This window comes from Mycena indigotica (assembly GCF_014461135.1).
Source record: "Mycena indigotica strain 171206Taipei chromosome Unknown Mind.scaff0003, whole genome shotgun sequence".
Taxonomy (NCBI): Eukaryota; Fungi; Basidiomycota; class Agaricomycetes; order Agaricales; family Mycenaceae; genus Mycena; species Mycena indigotica.
Window position 1 is genome coordinate 5457073 of NW_023503002.1, and position 20819 is coordinate 5477891.

The 20819-nt window shown below is 54.2% G+C and overlaps 1 protein-coding gene across 1 annotated transcript; it reads left to right on the plus strand.

The window, feature by feature from the left end:
• Positions 1–715: 715 nt before the first annotated feature.
• Positions 716–1797, plus strand: MIND_00401700 (uncharacterized protein; the record flags this gene model as incomplete). Its single annotated transcript, XM_037360842.1, has 4 exons — positions 716–764; positions 815–1030; positions 1090–1299; positions 1352–1797. 4 exons carry the CDS (start codon positions 716–718, stop codon positions 1795–1797), a joined length of 921 nt encoding a protein of 306 aa, XP_037223727.1.
• Between the last annotated feature and the right edge of the window lie 19022 nt (positions 1798–20819).

Sequence of the window (20819 nt, forward strand, 5' to 3'; positions counted from 1 at the left end):
ACCCGACCGTTCTCCTAACTCGGTTGGGAGGCTCAGCTTGTATATCCCGGCTGTCGTCCACGGTCCCCCTGATACTTTCTCGCAGATGTGGCCGACTACTAACATTTCTCGGCTGCTCCCGCGTCGTTGTTTTGTCCAGCCAGGCACAGATCTAACGCATCGGTGTCTGTTGACCTGTTTCTAGTGACTCTTGTTTTCCACTGGCACACCTGGCCGAGGATCCCGGAGGGTCGATCGGTGCACGCGACGGTCTGTGGCTGCCACGCGCCGGTCGCGAGCTGCGGTATACCAGATGCGGGTGAACGTTCGTCGCGTCTATGAACGATCACGACCAACTGGGACTGTGCAAACGCACCCTGGCACGCTCGATCAGGCGTCGACCAAGCGAGGTCTCGAGCTTGTCCAAAACAATCCAGTCAAGTTTGGTATGGACTCTGATTCCTTTTTGTCCCTCTAGTTAAATTCCTCTCGATATAGTCCATGTCAGCACAGCGACACGACATTAATATCGACGAGTCCAGGAAGGCGGTAACCGGCTGCCTCGGTCTGCTGTGATCATTGCAGTATCATCATACCTACTCCGGTGTCAGTGAGCCTGATTATCACTGGCATCTGCGCTAAGTACTCGCTGAGACGCCGCAGGGTACGGTATTCGGCTCCGTCACGACTCACCGCCCGTGCCCGTGGACGAAGGCGGCCACTAACACCTTTGCTCATGCCTCCAGCATCCCTCTCCATCGCACTCTCCCTCGCATTCCTCCCTGGTACGCCTGGTCATCACCTCTCATTGAATCACCCTTTCACATTTCCACAGGTGCTCTTTCGCTCGATGTGACCCTCTGGCAGTTTGGACACACTGGGCGTGTCGCCGGAGGCGCCACCACCCTTCCGCTCGTCCCGTTGGGCACAAGGACTGGCGCTGGGTCTGATAACCTTGCGACGACATACCTCTATCAAGTGGTTAACCCGCAGACCTTCACGTCGACCCGGGTTGACGGGGCGCTGACGACGCAAGTTATTCCGATAACATGTAGGTGACACTAGGTGTCGTTATCCCTTCCGATTCGAATGGGCTCAAGGCCTCTGCAGCCTCACGCACGATTGCAGTCTCCGCTTCCGGCTGGGACGAGCGCCTGGACAGCGGGACAGATATTGCATGCGCATTTGTCGACGAAAACTCCGGCGCCTGCTTCGACGGCGTCAGCAGCCTGAGCACTACGAGCCTCGCAAACAGCGGTGCGCCTTTCGTCGACGTCATACCTGTCTCTGCTATCCCGGTCAGTCCTGGACCCACTACCGGTAAGCTTCCGATCCTTCTACGCATGTGGAAAGTCTGAAATTTGATTCTTAGTTGCTTCCATACCCTCTAAATCAAAGAGTGCCTCCTTTTCCTGGGCTGCGGTGCCTCCCTATGCTACATCCGGGTCTCCGCCGCTATCCCACTCAGATATCCACCCGGGCGCCGTTGTCGGCGCCATAGTCGGCGGCCTGCTCATTCTGGCGTTGACCGTCGCGGTCATCCTGCTCTACCGTCGCCTCAGGTATCAAGAGCGAGATTTGCAGCCTGATATAGATGCGTATGGGACCCAGCCGCGCCCCTTTTTCGTTCTGCGCAGCAGTTTCCCGCATGCGCCTAACGGGAAGCTTGTTCGCGGCTGGAATCCTGTCACGGTCCTACAGCTGCCGAAAAAAAGGAATTTCAACACGGGTCACAGGCGAGCAGATATGGGCCCCATTACGGGCGAGCTTGAGCGCGTGCATGGGGCATGGACTCTCCCACCGGCATATTCTGAATGAAGTATGTTCGGACGAACATTGCAACTTCAAGTATGGGCCCGCCAGACGTACTGTCAAATAAGATTAGAGACAACATGAAATACATATCATACAACCGAACATATCATTCGAATGTGGTACAACTTTATATTGACACAGCTAGGGGTGGCCATTTTTATGTTATAAGTAATTTATCATGAACCTAAGCATATTATCATTACAAAATTTTTTTGATGGTCTGATGGTTGTTTGACATTCGGCATCCGGCTGTGGGCCCGTGACACGCCGAAATATTTCGGCGTCGGAGGGCCGGTGTGACGCGTGACCGCCGAATTGAATAAATTACTACAGTATATGATTACAATTATATCATACCTCCAACCTTGTGGCCTTATAACATTACTACTTATGTTATTCTCTGGGGGGTTCAACTTTCAACTTTCAAATCATGGATATAGGGTCGGAAAGTTCATTTCCGACCCTCTGGGGCCCCTTCCCCCTCCTGACATAGAAGGCAATATGTTCCCACAATTCGTGTCATGTGACCACTGATGCGATTAAAAGTGGCGTAAAAATTTAATCTTGTGAAATTTCTAAGATTATCATGCATGTATATGTATATATATATATGTATATGCGGAGCCTTCAAACACCCATGCCAGATGTTATATCCCATGCATCTTCGGACGCTCCAAGGTTATACTTGGAGCGCAACAGGGTTTTTACATGATGAAGGTATCTCAGTGTTTCCCTCCAAACAGTTAATTTGCATGCGGACTCTCTCAGTCAAGTTCGGACTCTCCAACCATCAACACAGATCTTTACCCATTTGGACTTTTGCTTGTTTACTTATATCCTTTAGGTATTACTTTGTTTCCTTTGTCTCATGTGTCACAGATAAGACCCAGCCCGTCCGCTCTGGCACTGGAGTCAGGCCACCGCGGGCCCAAAACACACAGCATATAACGACAGGGAACAGGCGCCCCAGTAAGAGGAACACACCGATGACAGTTATCTGGATCATATTCTCTATGATTGAGGCCTAGAGTACGTCTCCACCCTGCTTACACCCTGCTTATCTTTATCCCCGGCTGATCTTTTCTCCAGTGTTCTTCAACTCCCTGCTCGCCAGGTAACTGCTCATCTGTGTAACATGACCTGCTCTGAGACGGCTACCAGTCTCAACTCCTGCCACATCCTCCGTGAGCTTCTTTATATGAATGAATGGTTAATAATAGTCATTATAAAATATAACAGTGATCAAATGTGAGGTTCAAATCATGATACTCTTGAAAACCTTCCTGGTAGTACTTGAATCATGTTTTTACCTCAAGTGGTTATAGAGATAGAGGCCCATTAGTTGTACATCACCTAGTAATTGGACAGTTGTGATGCGACTAGTGGGCTACCACTATGCATCACTTAATGAAAGTTGTTCATATGGTTAAAAATAGACAACTCTCAGAATGTGACCATTTGTGACATTCTCTGATAATTATAGGGTCAAGTAGTGAAATTTTCCTTTTTTGGAAATTTGTCATGCTTATTGCTCCATGTGACAAAAACAATATGACATATGCACTGAAACTACCAGATCAAGTATCGATCAATAGAAAACTTCCTTTTTAGGTCACAGTGTCACATGTCACATATTGTGACTCTGGGAAACTTGGTGCAAATGGCTGGGGTTGTATTATTCACCTTTATTCACCCCCCTCTAGGACAATTATTCGCCACTAGGGATGTTATGATAATACTGAGCCTTGTCAATGGCACCCTAGCATGATACCACTGATAATTCACAGTGTTGGGTGGGCTAAACAGGTGTGAAAACATGACTGTATGATCAAGCACAGGCCAAGTTTGGTACCCAAGATAAGGACTTTTTCTGCCTAATGGGCCTAGCTACTCAGCAATGAAATATCAGAGGAAAGGCATGGAGCTGCATAGCTATAGTGACATGGAGATTGGCGTTGAGGTTTAAATTTTGTTAAGTAACTATATATAACCTCCATAATGATGAGTGATAGGTTGATATAGTTGATCATATAATAACTCTTGTTCCAGGTGAGATTTGGGGATTTGTAAGGGCAACCCTGGAGACTCCGACGAAAGCCTAGCAGGGGAGGATCCAAAGCGTGAATAAGACTACAGGAAATACACGGAGGGACCGACCTAGCAGGGGAGGATCCAAAGAGAAGAAACTCTAAGGGTCCGCCTGCTAGGGCGCCAACTATATACTGGTCGTCCGTAACTGCCGACGTAGAGCGCAGAAGGCCTGAGCGGCGTCGCAGGCTCTGTCCCAAGGTGATCGTTGGGAGGGTCTTGACGGATCGGTGATTGTGCGGGCGAAGGAGGCCGTGGACGATGGTCGGGGTGGGTCGGAGCGTCCGAGGGGGCGCCGGTCGGATGCGCCTCGGATGCGTTCGGAGGGTCCGAAGGAGGCCGAAGCGGGGGTTGAGGCCGAAGCGGGGGTTCCCCTGACAGGATTAAAAATATTCCCTACAATTGTCAGGGGAATCTCCCTTTCGGCCCCTTGAAAACGTCTCCGATTCCGACTCCGGTCCGGCCCTCCATCTCGCCCGCACAATCACCGATCTGTCAACGCCCTCCCAATGGTCGCCCTGGGACCTTGCCTGCGACGCCGCCCAAGCCTTCTGTGCCCGACAGCGGCAGCTATGGACAAGCAGTGTATAGTCAGCTCCCTAGCAGGCGGACCCTTAGAGTTTCTTCTCTTTGGATCGGTCAGCTTCATTTGTATTTGCTTACCAATGTTCACGCTTTGAATCCTCCCCTGCTAGACCTTGATCTCAGGCCTCCGGGGTTGCCCTTACAACAATAAGTATGAGAATAGTAAAAAAGAAAGAAAAAAATGGATATGGTATACGTCTATGCCATGTGCAGAACACAGTATCTCCTGGGTGAAAGGAAACTTGGTCCAGAATACCAAGAGGATACAATAGCAGACCCCGATGCATCTACATCGATGCTGCAAAAGACACCTTCTGTTACATGCATGCAAATGTGTGTACCAGCTATATATAGTGGAAGCGCATATAACCAGCATCTAGTCATAGTGGTCCTTTGGCCCAGTTCTGTGTTAGTGCTTCTGCACAGATTTTATCAGACTTAAAGAACCTGAATTTCATAAGTCTGTGCAAGGTTGAATCATAGTGGCTCACAGGCAGTGCAGACTGTCTGAGGGCTTACTATCTATAATTGGGCATTTGAGAGTGCAAACCTGGCCTTTCAGCCAGGGCCCCTTCCGGGCATCTGTGGGGAATTCCATCCCCTTCTGGGAGTTTCAACTCCAATCTTGGTCCATTCTGGACATTCCTGCACTTCAAGGGTTCAGGCGCCTCAAGGGGGAGGCACTGTTACATGCATGCAGATGTGTGTACCAGCTATATATAGTGGAAGCGCATATGACCAGCATCTGGTCATAGTGGTCTTTTGGCCCAGTTGGATTCTGTGTTAGCACTTCTGCACGGATTTCACACCTTCATGCATTGACTGAATGGCCAATCTTGATTGCACGCAGTTGACCTCCATGGGTTAGCTTGCGAGACGAGGAAAGCAGAGCCCATACCGAGCCACATGAACGGATAGCGCGAAAGACTTCAGAACTGTTGGGAGCAAATGGATGCTCATGCACCTTGGGGAAGACGACCTTGCCATTGGGGCCAATAGAAGTCTCGAGAGCCATCCGAGTATGAGGAACAGAAAATAATTAATAGTCCCAATTTGGACAGAAATGATGTAGCTGGTTACAATCATCAAAACTTGTGATGGCCATCAAAAATGTTTCCACATTGATGACATTATATAGATGCCATCAGTTCCATCATCAATTACCATAATAGTAGTCTTAAATAAATGGAATAAGCCTTTAAAGGAATGTGACATATGTGACAAAAAGCCCTGCTCAGTGTATTTGACAACTGTTATCCTAGCTGCAGCTAGTTGCATTTGTAAAAATATAACGCCTATGGCTCCGTCATGGGAGCAAAACCCCCTTCCCCTTCCCTCGGTGGAACCTATTCCTCTCCGAGTTTCGCCTTCGGTTCGTTGAGGAGAACGAGGAGGACCTTGCGCTTGCCAAGTTGGAGAGCGCGGGTTATCACATAGGAACGCGGGATGTCTACGGATACACCGACGACTTCGAGGACCTAATGGACCTCGCCGGATTCGAAGACGCATTGGTTAAGGTGACCAAGTACCGCCACGGACTTGACCCCCTGATCAACAACGGCATCACGTCTTCGAACGACCCTCCAGACCTCCGTGACTATCTGGGCTGGCGCACTCGGGCTTTCCGCCAATACGAAGCCTTGGTGCGGGCGAAGCTCATCAAAGGGACCACCCTGTGGACGCCTTCGGGGGCTCCGCGTGGCGCATTCCCTATCGCCCGTTCGGCAACGCCGTTCCCCATCTGCCCGGTGGCCGCACCCACGCCACCCGTGGCCCGCGGCCCCCGTCTCGGTACCTCCGGCTCCCGATGGAGTTGGATCGTACTAGGGCTCGGGGCACCCCTCGTCGAGCCTGCTTCAGATGTGGCGACCCCAATCACTTGGCTCGGGACTGTCCGCTCCCCGCCGATGTTCGCCATATGGACATCCTCGACGAGGTGATCCAGCAACTTGGCGATGAGATGCTGGGAGAGCTGCTTGCGCAGTTGTCCGACACCGCGGCCTTAGCAGAGGCGCATTTGGAGGCTCCGGCAGAGGATTTTGTCCCCCGCGACGAGTGACTGGTGTGCCCTTGTTCGCGTCCATAAATCGTTTCACTTGTTTGTATGATGAATCAACTCCCTCGCCCTACAACGAGCCTGAAACGAAAGACGCACCCCCTGCCCCCTCCGAAGCCCCATTCGGATTCGCCGACTTGCCTGGGAGAAAAAGCTACCTGGCAGCTATACCATCTCTGCCGCTCCTGGGGTTAACTCGGTCCACCTTCCTCTCGAACTTGAGTCCACTGCGAACACGCTCAAGCTCTCCCTCTCAGGTCTGGTCGACTGCGGAGCCACTTCGGACTTTATCGACACAGAATACGTCAACCGAAACAACGTACCAGTCCGAAATCTCTCAGTACCCATACCGGTCTACAATGTCGACGGTACCCCCAATGATGCTGGGTCTATTCGCCAAATCGCGGACCTCGTTCTACGGTACAACGGACACTCCGAACGCGTCCAGCTGGCTGTAACCCACCTTGGGAAACAGGACTTGATACTCGGATATTCCTGGCTCAAGAAACACAACCCCGAGATCAACTGGGAAACGAAAGAGGTGAAAATGAGTCGATGCCCCCGGAGCTGCTCCACTTGCCGCGACGAGGAACGGACCAAGCGTGCTGAGGTTCGGCGCCTCCGACTCCTCAAATCGCGTTTGCTCTCGGGCGCCTTCCCCACCGTTTGCGCTATCGATATTGCCGGTCCAGACGATGCTGACGACGAACTCGGAGCTACTTCGGACCCTCCGAGTCCCTCACCAGACCTCGACGATGACGAGCATCTTGAAGACGGCGACCGCATCTTCTACACCTCCTTCCGCCCAATCGAGGAGATTCGCGCCGGGAGCACCGTGTCCCAACGCCTTGCAGAGGCCTTCGCCCGTAACTCGGCCCCCCTGCCTTCGGAAATTCCAGACTGGGCCAAGGAGTTCCAAGACGTCTTTGACAAGGAGTCCTTCGACACGTTACCAGAGTGGAGGGCTTGGGACCACGCTATCGAACTCGTTCCCGACGCGAAGCCCGCTAATTGCAAGGTGTATCCGATCTCCCCCCTTGAACAGCGCGAACTTGACGAGTTCATCGAGGAGGGACTTGCCACCGGCCGTATCCGCCCTTCGAAATCTCCGATGGCCTCCCCCGTCTTCTTCGTTAAGAAAAAGGACGGAGGACTTCAGTTTGTCCAGGACTACCGCGCCCTCAACGCAATGACGATTAAAAACCGGTACCCCCTCCCGTTGATTAATGACCTTATCAACAGGCTTAAGGGCGCCCGTTACTTCACCAAACTCGACCTTCGCTGGGGCTTTAATAACGTCCGGATTAAAGAAGGAGACGAGTGGAAGGCGGCCTTTCGGACCAACCGAGGGTTGTTCGAACCTTTGGTGATGTATTTTGGCCTGACGAACTCCCCCGCGACTTTCCAAACGATGATGAATGACATTTTCCAGGATCTCATTCTCTCAGGAGACGTTATGATCTACCTTGACGATATCCTTATCGCACATTCGGACCTCCGTAAGCACCACGAGATCGTCCGCGAAGTGTTGAGAGTAGATGAACCGGAGAGAACAAGAATGAGATGATATTGGGGGCTTTCAGCCCAGTATATATACTACAAGTAAGAGTATCTAGAATGTTCTGTAACTATCTACAAGTCTTGCTAAGTGCTGACTGAGCCGCGTTGGAGGCGAGTCAGTCCGAGGTCATGTGACCGTGGATGGTCCGGCCGGCCGGCCGGGCATATCCTCAACACTCCCCCTCAAGCGCGATACATCCCGAGGAGCAGGAGGAAATGTTCGTGCTTGATTCGAGGTAAGCCCTTCGTGAAAATGTCCGCGGTGTTCTCGTCCGTTGGCACGTGGGAAACTGAGACCTTGTTAGAGGCGATAGTCACTCGGATGAAGTGGAAACGGATGTCGATGTGTTTGGAGCGGGCGTGGAAACCGGAGTTCTCGGCGAAGAGAATGGTGCCCTGGTTGTCGACAGAGATGTGCGTGGGAAGGGATGTGTCGAGCCCGAGTTCAGAGAAGAGGGTGCGGAGCCAGAGAGCTTCGCGAGTTGCGCTCGCGAGAGCCATGTACTCGGCCTCCATGCTCGAGAGAGCGACGGTGGCCTGCTTCCTGGAGTTCCAGGTTACAGCTCCCCCAGCGAACGTGGAGACGTAGCCGGTGATAGACCTGCGGGTGTCAGTGTCACTGCCCCAATCAGCATCAGAAAATAGTTCAAGCGCGGTGACCGGATGGTCCGACTTGTACTCAATTCCGAGGTTGAGTGTACCCTTGAGGTAGCGGAAGACACGCTTGGCGGCCGTAAGGTGCTCGGGGCCAGGGTTAGTGTTGAACTGGCTGAGCGACTGGACGGCAAAGGAGATGTCGGGTCGGGTGGTGATGGCCGCGTATAGCAACGAGCCGATCATGTTCTGGTAGACGCGTTTGACGTCGGGGTAAGATTTGTCGTCAGAGAGCTTGGTGAGCTTGACGCTGGGGTCAATCGGAGTGGCAACGGTGTTGGCGTTGTGCATCTGGTATTTCTCCAGGATGCGCGTGATGTACTGGGTTTGCGTGAGGCGGATGGAGTCGGCGGTGCGCGTGATTTCCATGCCAAGAAGTTGGCGGATCTCCCCCAGCTTCTTGATGGTGAACTCAGCATCGAGTTCGGCTTCGACACGGGCCATGAGCGCGTCTGACGATGCGAGAATCGTCATGTCGTCAACGTGGACGGCTATGATGGCGATGTCGTTGCCGTCGCGGCGGATGTAGACGCATTGGTCGGAGATGAGCCGCGTGTAGCCAAGTTTGATGAATGACGCGTTGAGTTGAATGTTCCACACGCGTCCGGACTGTTTAAGCCCATAGAGCGTGCGGAGGAGGCGGCAGACGCGTGCCGTTCCATCTTCGAAGAGCGGGGGTTGTTGCATGTAGATCTCTTCGTCCAGTTGGCCGTTGAGGTAAGCACCAACAACGTCGACAACGTGGACTTGGAGATTGTAGCGTGCCGCGAGGGCGAGTAGGAGCCGGATGGTTTCGATCCGGACGACCGGCGCGAAGGTCTCGTCGAAATCTATGCCAGGGACTTGTGAAAAGCCCTTGGCGACGAGCCTTGCCTTGTAGCGAATGATATTGCCGGCGTCATCGCGTTTGACGCGGAAAACCCACTTGCATGCGACGGCGGAGCGGCCAGCAGGGAGATCCTGCATGGTATAGGTGCCCAGCGTGCGCAGCTGGTTTATCTCCTCCTCCATGGCCTGCTGCCATTCCGGCCAGTCGGCGCGCGCTTGTGCCTCAGCAACAGTGAGTGGATCCGCAAGGGGATCGACACGAGCGGCGAGCGCGACGTTCGGCGCATCATGGGAAGCGACGCGATGCTTCCACGCGTCAGGCTTCTTGGGCGAGCGGGCGTCCGGGTTGTTCAGCAGCCGGTAGTCCAGCGTGGTCTTTGCGGACCGGGGAAGCGGTTGCCGAGACATGGGAATGACGGGTGTGGGGGTGGCGATGCTCGGATCGGCGGGCTGATCGACCGGGGCCGGCGGCGATGGCTGCGCGACAGGCTCATTCTCCCCCTCGAGCGGCATCGACGCAGGCTTGGTGATGGTGGAGGAGGTTAGTGGAGCTGTTGAAGTGTCCGGAGCAAAGCTGATGTTGCGAGTAGTTTGAATAGAACGAGTTTCGGGGTTGTAGTAGCGCCAGGCCGTTGACTCGTCGGACAGGCCGGTGAAGACGAATGGCCGTGTCTTGACAGGGAGCTTGCCGGAGACAGCGGCACCTTGTTTGAGGACTTCACAAGGTGTGCCGAACTCCTGGAGAGCGGAGACGTCGGGCTTGCGCTTCCAGAAAGCCTCGTCCGGCGTGATGAATTCGGCGAGAGCGGCAGTTGGCGACCGGTTCTTCAGGTAAGCAGCGTACGCGACTGCCTCGGGCCACAGGAAGAGTGGGAGATTGTGCGCAGCTAGCATGGCACGGGCATGCTCGATTAGCGTCCGATTGAGGCGCTCGGCGACGCCGTTCTGAGATGGGGAATAAGGAGCCGTGAGCTGGAGACGAATGCCACGCTCGGCGAGGAAGTTTTTGACGTCCTGATTGACGTATTCTCCCCCATTATCGCAGCGGAAACATTTGACGCGTTTGCCGGTCTGAGTTTGGACATACTGGTCATAGTCGCGCATCTTGTCTTTGACTTCTGACTTCAATTTCATGAAGTAAACAAGAGTGCGGCGTGTTGCAGCGTCCGTGAATGAAACATAATAGCGGGAGCCGTCGATCCCAGTGATTTGGGATGGGCCCCAGACGTCGGTAAACGTCATCTCGCCAATCTCCGTATATTTTGTGTCAGATTTCGCAGGGAATGGCATGACGTGATGAAACGCGGAAATATGGACAATGGGTGGAAAGGATAGGGAGGATAGACACTAGCACAAAACACAAAACACACAAAACTCCACACTCAAATCAACACTCTCTAACCCTAATGTAAACCCTAACCCTAGGCTAGGTTTACTATCCAATCCAATCAAAGTTCGTGTTCAGCGCGCGTGTTCGGGGGTTCCAACCAAAGTATATGGTTGCTGCAATTCAGATAGGTTCAACAATGGGTGTGGTGGTGGTGAAGAATGGATGGGATGGGCAACAACAATATTTCTGCAAAGATCAGCAATATCAACAGCGTTCGGGGTTCTCGGGCAGCGTAGATCAACAAAACAAATCTTATCTGGTTCACAAAATCAAAGTCTCGTCGTCGTCGTAGTCGTTCTCGAAGGCAGCAGTTCCACTTTCCACTATGGGGAGCAAAACAACCGCTTGAGAGGCGCGTTGGATTCTGAAGTCTACTGTAATCTACAGCGGGAATATATACCTGGAGGCTCCCCGCCTTATCTAATCATTGGCCGCGGCCCACGGCGTCTCCGCGGTCACGTGCCCCGTTTTGAAACGGTTTCATCCGTTTCTGACGCGTCCCAGCCCCGCGTTTCGCATTTGCTACGCGTCCCAGTCTCCATAAACGTTGCATCCCTTCGTTTGAAGGGCCCACGTTTCGCCCTGCTCGCGTTTGAGCCCAAACGCGCCCTCCTTTGGTGTTTGGGGGTGTCCGGCCGGCCGCGGCCCGGTCCGAGTCCGCTCCGGAGCTCACCCGCCTGCCCGAACGTGGCCCGAATGGCCGTTCCGGCCCGTTTCCACGACTTGGCGCGTTGCGCGCCACGACATCTCCCCCTTTTTAAAATCCTGAGTGTCCCCACTCACATTGATTTGCGCTGATCTTCTGTTTAGATTGTCCGCGGTGACATGTTTGATCCGGCTGCGCAATGCCGTATCGCTCGCTTAAATGCTCCCGCTGCCAGCGCATCCCTCTCTTCCCCTTCATTCATGTCTTATCCATCCACCTTCGACTTTTCTGCTTTCGCGCTGTCGCTGCCAGCCCAGTATGACACCCCCGCACATTCACCTGTCGCTGAGCGACCCATTCCGGCTCCCCGCGTTGCCCTGGAGGTCTCGTTGGGTCCAAACGGCGAGGCCGAACTCCCCCGTCTTCACGAACATCCTCTACCCCCCAACACCAACGAAGTCTTCCGAGCCATGCGCTCTCGGGGCTTGGTGCGTGCCCTTTCTGCTCTGTTTGCAACTTCTTGATGCCTCCCGCCCTGTAGTCTCTTGCAAAGTGCTCGTACTGCACCGAGAAAGGCCTTGTGTGCCGCTTCCGCTCAAACGGGATTGCCTGTTCAAACTGCATATTCGGGCGCTATCGACGACTGCTCTTTCGTCGACCCAGCACTCTTCTTATTTTCACTCAAAGAATGGCGCGAGGACGAGATCCGGGGTGTCTGGGCCGAACTAGCACTTCAAATCCCCGATCCCAACCAGCTGGGTGCGTAGTTTTGCCTCCTTTTAAAACACCCACGCGTTCTGATCTTGTTTTTCCTCCAGAAATATGTCGTTCGTACGCTGTAGAACACGCTGAGCGCTCAGCTCAAGGCGCTATCGCCCTCTTTGAGGTAAGGCGATGTTCCGTTTGGTTCCCCATTGCTCACTGCTGTCCTCCACAGTCGCTTACGACCACCATGCGCGGGTTCGCACGGGAGGGATACGTTGACCTGGCTCAACTCCCCAGTGACTCCGAGCACCTCGGCCGCGTGCTTTGCCTCGCCCTCGACTCGCGGTTCGAATAGATACGGGCTGTTTTGTGCTTGTGGTCTTGTCCTGCAGTGAATGCCAACTTGTTTGTGGTTGCCCAGCCCCCGGTCCTACACTCTGAGACGTCGACCCGGGCTAACGGCGCCCTTTCTTCTGCCTCGCGGCTCGTTCCTGGGCCCCACTTCGGCGTCTTCTACGCTTCCTGTTGCCCGGCCCATGCTTCGGAGCTTCTTCCGCTGTCCACAGGCGCCTCATGTTTTGGAATTCCGCCTTCTCGCAGCTCCAGGAACGACACTCTCCCTCTATAAAACATCTCTGGCCAGTCGTGCTTGCCAGTTCTTCACTCTTCACCCATGCCCGGCCTCCATTCCAGTTCGTCGTCCTCCCCCCAACGAGACGTCGATGTGGGCCGACTCCGCGTTCTCGACCGCTGTCGAAGCTGTCCAACAGCCTTACCAGTGGCGCTTTCCGGCGCCACCTGCTGCCTTCGACGTCCTTCTGGACGCTAACGGGCAGGTTATCCTCCCCCCCGTCAGCCTCCATCCTCTGCCTGCTGCCCATCCCGAGTCCGAGCGCGCCACCCAGCACCGCGCTGATGTGCGTGTCCCCTTCTGGCTGCCCCGCAGTCCTAGCTCATGCTCTTTCCAGGATCTCCAGCGATGCGCATACTGCGCCGAGCGCCACCTGACCTGTCTATTCCGTTCCATGGGCGTGCCGTGCGCCAACTGCGCCGCCGCTGGTTCGGACTCCTGCTGCTTTCTCGACCGCGCAGTCTTTGTCGACTCTCTGAGCGACTTCCGCGCCACCGAGTTGGCGGAAGCTCGCGACTCCTTGGTTGCTCGGCTGGCTGATGGCGAGATCGATGAGGAGGAGGCCGGTACGCCCCGCTTGCTCGTTTTACTCTTGCGCTGACCACTCTATAGGGCCGATGTACCAATACGCGGTCAACCGCACTCACCGCGCCATTCAGGGCGGTATCGAGCGTTTCCAGGTGCGTTCTCTCTCCTCCTTCATGCCCCCGCCTTATCGTCCTCCAGGTTACCTCTCAGGCTATCGACGGCCTCGTTTTCAGCGGATTCTTAGCAGTTATTGCTGCTTGTAACGACGTGGAGTTCCTGGGCCACTTGGCCGCTGTCTTGCACGCCGCCGGCACTGTCCACCCAGACGTCATTGCAGCCATCGGCGAGCGCATTTCGGCGCTCTCTCGCTCCCAGATCGAATAGCTGTTGAATTATCTTGTTAACTTGCTCTATACGAATGTCAATTCTGCCTTTTTGCGATTTCCAGTCCACCGTGAAAGCCCGCGGCGCGAATTCTTGAAGTCTTCTAACTTCTGTAGTTTCATGGTGGCCTCGCCGCGCTCTGTTCCTGGAACGCCTCCTGGATTCTGCGACACGTTTCCAGTGTCCGCGGTCGTTTCAGGCGAGGTCCTCCGTGCCGCCTGAAGGTCATTTCGGCCCCATAGTGGTGCATTTTGCTCGTTTCCTGCAGAATACGGCCGCCCGGCCGGCCGCCGGCGCCGCTCCGGTGCCCGTTTAAAAGAGCCCGAGATTTTCCCGTTTTTCCATTGAATATCCCATCACATTTCCCACCGCTCTTCACACCGCAGCACGCTCAAGCTCACATGTCTTCCGTCGTCCCTTCCTTATACTTGACCACCACCGAGCTTGTCTCGGTGCTGGAGTCCGCCCGCGCTGTCCGCGAACAGACCCCGAACGACCTCGACGGTCGTATGATCTTCCTGCTGGGCCAGGCTAACCTCTTGGTGCGTTTTTAATTTCTTCTTCTTGCTACGTGGCTGATCTGTTCCAGCTCGGCTTTCGTTCTCAGGTCCTCTCCTTCGTGGAGATCCCCGCCGCTGGCGACGCGGTCTTCGATATGCGGTCGGCCATGGCCCGTAGCGGCGTTCTCCGTACTGGGCTCTTCGCAGAGGCGTTTGCCTCAATCCAAGGTTTTTGCGAGGAGATAATCCACACCCGCCCGGCTTGTCCGCGAGCGCAAGCGCGCGGCTCGTCAGCATCTCCACCAGTCCCACCTATCCTCGGCCCGCCGCGAGCAGCTCGACGCTCTCGACTTCATGGCTGACTTGGGCCGGTACCAGGTCGGTCACCTCCCGTCGTTTATCTTGTGTTGTGCTTATTGCTTTATAGTCTAGCTTTTTCTCTTCCGCGCAGCCTCCGGCAGTGCCGCCAGGCATTCATGTTGTGCGTTCCAATGGCTCTCGCTACCCCGACCTCCCTCAACTAGTCGCTGTTGAGCCGACCCCTCCTACTTCTCCCACTCAAGGTATGTCCCGCTTTCTTTCTTAGTCTTTTCCTTGAGCAACTGACCGTAGTATGTTGCAGCTATTTCTCCATCGCTGTCTGATCTGGAGCGACTTTTTACTGCATTCAGGTTTCCCCCCGCCGCCGCCTCCGACACCCGCGGTCATTCGGCCGTCGCAAATGACCCCGCCGTCCCCAGCGACGGTGCGCGGCTTCTTCCAGCCAGCCCGCGCATCGAACAGCCCGGCGGCGCCCAACCCCAGCGCTCTCAATCCAACCGCACCACCGTTCATCCCGCTGACCCGGCAACCTCGCTCGCAACCTCGCCCTCGTCCACCGGTCGCGCGTCCCGAACTCCAAACCGCGGTCCTGGAGACCGTCGCCGCCGCTCCAAGAGCCCCGGCTACCTCCTTCGTCGCGAACTTCGCCAGTATCAACTCCGAACTTCAATCCCTTGAACGACACCGTCGCTGCGCAGCCTGGCAGCTCGACGTCTATCTCTGCGGCGAGCCGCTCTGGCACCCGTCGCGGACACCGTCGGTCGAAGAGAACGACTCCCCCGCGCGAGGAAGCGCGTATTCCTCCTCCGTACGTGATGCGCCGCCTTCTTCTCGTCTCTAGCTAATGCTAGCTTTTAGATATATTGACGACCTTGTGCTCCCTTGTGAGTGTGCGTTTCACGCCGCCCGCGACTGCCCTGCCGTGAACTAGAGTCTCTGTACCTCGTCGATTAGTCCCCATGCAATTTTCACCAGGTTCTTGTATCCCCATTACGTGTCTGGGTCCGTGTCGCCATCTTGTGTGATATCCGCTGTCGTCTTGTCTTCTCGCTGGCTCTAGCTTGCCTCGTGCCGTTTTGCGACACGGTGTTCTGCAACGCGTCGGGTTGAGCCTCTCTGAGCTCCCTACTGTGGCTTCTGCGTTACAACGCAGTCTAGACCTCCAGTCTTCTTGTTTCAAGGCACAGACGCGTCGACAGGTGCGTCGTTGCTTCGCAGGTCTCCCCTCCCCCCACTTATAAACTTCCACCCCCGTGGAAATCGTGCATTCTAACTCTTTCCCGCTTGTCCTTCTAACTCATGCCTCGTCAATCCGCCACTGCTAACGAGACCCCTGCTCGGTTCGACACCCGGGGGCTTTCATCCTCCCTCATGACTCTCCTCTCTCGCCTTTTCTACACCTTTAACCTCAACGAGATCGTGCGCGCGGAGCCCACCGACGTCAACGATGTGCTCGTCCTCGTCAGCAAACGCGTGGTATGTGCAATCTCTCTTTTTCTTGCTGTCTTCTGACAATTCTAGCTCGTTCACAAAAACGACCTCGAATGGCTCGGTACGGCTGACGACCAAGGGCACCTTCCCGGTGTCCTTGTCGGCGAGCTCGTTACCCACCTCACCGCCAACGAGTTCCTCCACGGCGGGCGCCATTTCGCGTTGGCCGAGGACGTGCGGACCCTTTCTGCCCGTGTCAACGCTTACCTCGACAAGTTGGAGGCCGTTGCAAATATCGGTCGGATGGCAGTGCGTGGTGTCCTTTGTGCTGTATCCAGTGCTGACCCTGTCCTTCAGCTTCCCGCTCCTCCTGCGATCAGCTCCACGCGCTCTGCTCAGCCTGCGCCGGCCGCCGCTTCCACTCACGCCCATCTTTCCCCGGTTCCTCCTGCTGAGCTTGCAGACGAGCTGGTTGACGTGCCAGTCTCCCGCACCCGTACTCGCCGCATGAGCACTGGCAACAAGAAGCCAGCTGCCCCAAGCGCATCTCGTCGCGGCAAGCATGGTCCCCCCAAGGACCCTGTTCCAGCCAACGCTTCGACTCCGCCCAGTGTATCCCGAGAGAACTCATCGAGCCCCGCGATGCCGCCGCCTTCGATGATGCACCAGTTTACCCTCCAGGTCGACCCACCTGCTCGCACTGACACCCCTCGTCCCACTGAGGCCGTGCCGGCGGCGGCCGCTGCCGGTTCTACTCCGCCCGCGACAGTCGCCAGTCCCATCCCTCCTCCGTTCTTCACTCCGGGCGGTATGCGCGTCGCCCATCTCCCACCGGCCAGCGCTTACCAGCACACCCACGAATATGTCACCAAGCACTATGGGCCTCGCCCCATCGCACCCATTCCAGTGTCGCATTCGAACACCGCGCCGGTGCAGGTGCCCGTCGCAGCCTATGGCCAGCCGTTCGTGGCTCCAGCGCCGACTCAAATGCCTGTGCGGAGCGACCTTGCTGCCGCGGTTGTGGGCGCGCCTTCTGCCGCCATGGGCGCTATAGGTGCACCATCTGTTCCTGTGGCCGCGGGCGCTCACGCTACTACTCCCGCTCACTCCTTCCATACAACCCCCACCGGCTCTCCGGCCAGCTCGGTTCCGCGCAAGCGGCACATCCATGAGATCCTCAACGACGAGGAAGAAGACACTCAGCGCCCTCCCCCTGTTCTGTCCAAGGCAGAAATCCTCTCTTTCGACGCGACCCGCCAGTTCCTCTGCATTCGAGCCAACAAAAAGGGCATTGAATACTGCGAAGCCCGCCGTGCTGTTTACGACCACGACATCATGGTCTATAACACCCAGCTTCCCAGGTTCCGTACCCGTCTTGCCGAACTCTTTGTTCAGGCGACTGCCGACCGCGTTGACTTGTCCGCTGGCGGCATCTCTACCGAGGCTTTGGTGTGTTTCCATTTTCTGCTTATTTGTCCCCGCTGATCTTGAACATAGCTTGACGCTTGTGATCCCAACAAGGCCTGATCTTGCCACTGAATGTATGCTGGGCCAAAGCTGCCCCCAATATCTTGTGTAGTTATTTATGCGTAGCCGCTAGTCGTCATATTTATTTCCAAAATGAAAGCTGCTGCCTCCATTGTTCTAGTCCTGTCTGATGCGCGGTTTTGGCTGCCGCTTAGTGCGCCGCAGGCCTCCGGTCGGTTCCTCGTCTTCAGAATCCAGTTCCGTAGCATGCTCCGTATTGATCTTGCTGATCTGGCCTGATGTCTCACTGATGGAGCCCTCGGCATCATCGGCATCACTGATGTCAGACTCGGCATCATCGGCATTGACGATGCGAACTTTGACGCCATCAAATTGATAGTCTGGGCCATGATACTCCAGGTCATCTTCATCTTCAGCCTCTAGACTGTCCAGAATAGCCTTGGACACATCAATCATGTCCTCTATTGGCCTTGGGAGAGTGAGTTTTCTCCTCTGCTCATAGGGAACAACTCTGAATCTTCCAATCTTTTTGGACCATACAGTGCCATCCATCTCAGCCACTATATAGGCTCCACCTTTGGTTCTCCTGACCACTATGAGAGGTCCCCACCATCTTTCCCTGTTTCTAGCACTTGGAGAGTCTTCCTCTACTGTGTTCCTGACTAACACTATATCTCCTGGCCCAAATAGGAAATCTTTGATGACATTTTTGTATTTTGCAGAATATTCCGCCGCTGATCGTATGCGAACTTTCAGCATGCGATCTCTCATATCTTCGATGTGTGTCACATGCTTCGCCAGTGCTTTCGCTCGGAGTCCGATTAACTCGTCCGTTGAAATGATGGCATCAGGGTATTCTGCCAACCATGTTGCTTCTGCTAAATCCAAAGGGAGTGTTGGGTGTGCACCACAGACCGCAAAGTAGGGAGAACAACCCATTCCCTTTCTGGCTGTGATCCTGTCTGCCCATAGTACCTGGTGGAAAAACCAGTACCACTTGTTCAGATCCCCTCCTGTAGCTTTGAACAGTGACTGCCTCAAGTCCCAGTGGCCCCTTTCAATAATCCCATTAGCCTGAGAATTATAGGGAGCTATCTTGATGCCCTTGATGCCATACTTGGCCTCAAGCCATTTGACAGCTGCCACGAATGGTGCTCCATTGTCTGTGATGAGCCACTCTGGACAACCCCATCTGCATATAATGTCTTCCAACAAGAACAATCCAATATTCTTGGCATTTTGCTCCCTTAAAGGCCTGCCTTCCAAATATCTTGAGAGCGCACACCTGGCGTCCACCACAAAATTGTGACCATACGACTTCTCTGACATGTACATCACATCTGCATGCACCTTCTGGAATATGCTGGGCACAGCAGCCACCACTGGAGGAGCTCTCATGATGCTCTGTTTTCTCTTTTGGCAAAGTCGACAGGTTTTGATGTACCATCTGATGTCTCCTTCCATATCCGGCCACCAAAATCTGAGTTCCAGTAGTGACTTGGTTGCAAATGCTCCTCTATGTCCCAGGGCATCATGGGCTGCTCTCATCATGTACATCCTGTGGTGCTTCTCAACCACCAGTCTGTGCATGGAGTCCTCCCCCTTTTTATACAATTTGCCATTTTTGCTCATGAAGAACTTGGCTGCCAACTTGAGGAACCTCTTGAACTTCAGGTCATCTTGGACCTCAGCAGGCCTGACCATAGGCTCCTTCAGCCATTTTTCCACAATGGGCAACCTGTCATCCTGAAGTTTGGCACCTTTACTCCTGTGCTCTTCATTGTAAGGCTCTCTTTCCTCTGCATCATCCTTGAGCATCTGATCTGGCAACATTTTATCCTCTGGCATGTCCGCTTGTAGGTAGACTGGCATGTTCAAGCCCTCAGCAGCATAGGCTGCCCTGATTTGAGCATTGAATGCACTCGTCTCCTGCTGAGCCAAATCCAACTCCTGTTGTATGTCTTGTACAGCGACAGCCAACCCTTCCATTGTCTGCAAATATCCTCCTCTTGTGTCAATGTCCCCTTTGAACTCCTCAAACTCCAGAGGTTGCTCAGCAAAATAATCCCAGTCTTCATGCATCTCTGGAGGAATAGTTGGCTCTAAGCCATCTGTATCAGCTGGCCAAACTTCATCTCCAGGTTGGGGTTCTCTCCTTGACAGTCCATCAGGAGGGAATGCTGCACCCTTCACATGCTTGAGTTTGAACTGGAACATCAGAATCTGCTCGATCCATCTGTTGATTGTTGCGTTGGGTCCCATTCCTGGGTTGTTCAACATTCCCTGAATATATTTGGCATCCGTCTCAATGACTAACCGCCGGCATCCCAATAGCCAGTAGCGCATCGCGTCCAGTGCTCGCTTGAGTCCATACAGTTCTCGTTTTGGTTGTGAAAACTCCGCCTCTCTTTTGTTCAGAGGTATTGATGCGAATTTTGCATAGTAGCGTTTGCGCGGATCTGCAGGGTCGCACTGATAGATCTGAATGCCGACTGCCATCCAGGAGGTGTCCACTGCCAGGACTATATCTGAGTCCCATTCATAATTCAATGGTTTCAGGCTTGGTGCATTGATCAGGGCTTGCTTCAACCTGTCCATAGCTTTCTCCTGTTGTGGTCCCCATTCAAATTCTATGTCCTGCCTGGTGAGTTTCTGGATTGGCCTTGCAATGATGGCATAGTCCTTGATGAACATTCTCAGCACTCCAACTGTTCCCAGAAATTGCCTGACAGCAGAGACATCCTTCAATGGTCCCCATCTGGCAATGACTCCCACCCTGTCTGCATCTGCAGTTCTCCCTTCAAATGAGCAGAGGTGCCCCACCACATGGAACTTTTCAGCACATAGTACTGATTTTGCACCATTGAAAGTCCCTCCACAGTATTTCATCCTCTGCACTACTCTGTTCAAATTCTGGAAATGCTCCCAGATAAATCTCCTAATTCCAGGATTTTCAGGAATTGTCTCTGGTGTTCCATCTGGAAGCTCATATCTAGAGCCAGGTCCCCTCAATGGGACATCATCAATGTAGGGCTGAGTGACATGTGGAATCTCATCCTCCAGAATATATGTCACATCATCATGGAAAATGGGCACACTGTTGGTCCAACCCATAGGAAGCTTGACTAGTCTCATGGCTCCAAAGGGTGTCTGGAATGTGGTGTAGTCCCTTGAGCTCTCTGCAATGTCTCTGGCATCATATCCTGAATAGAGGTCCAAACATCCTCCAC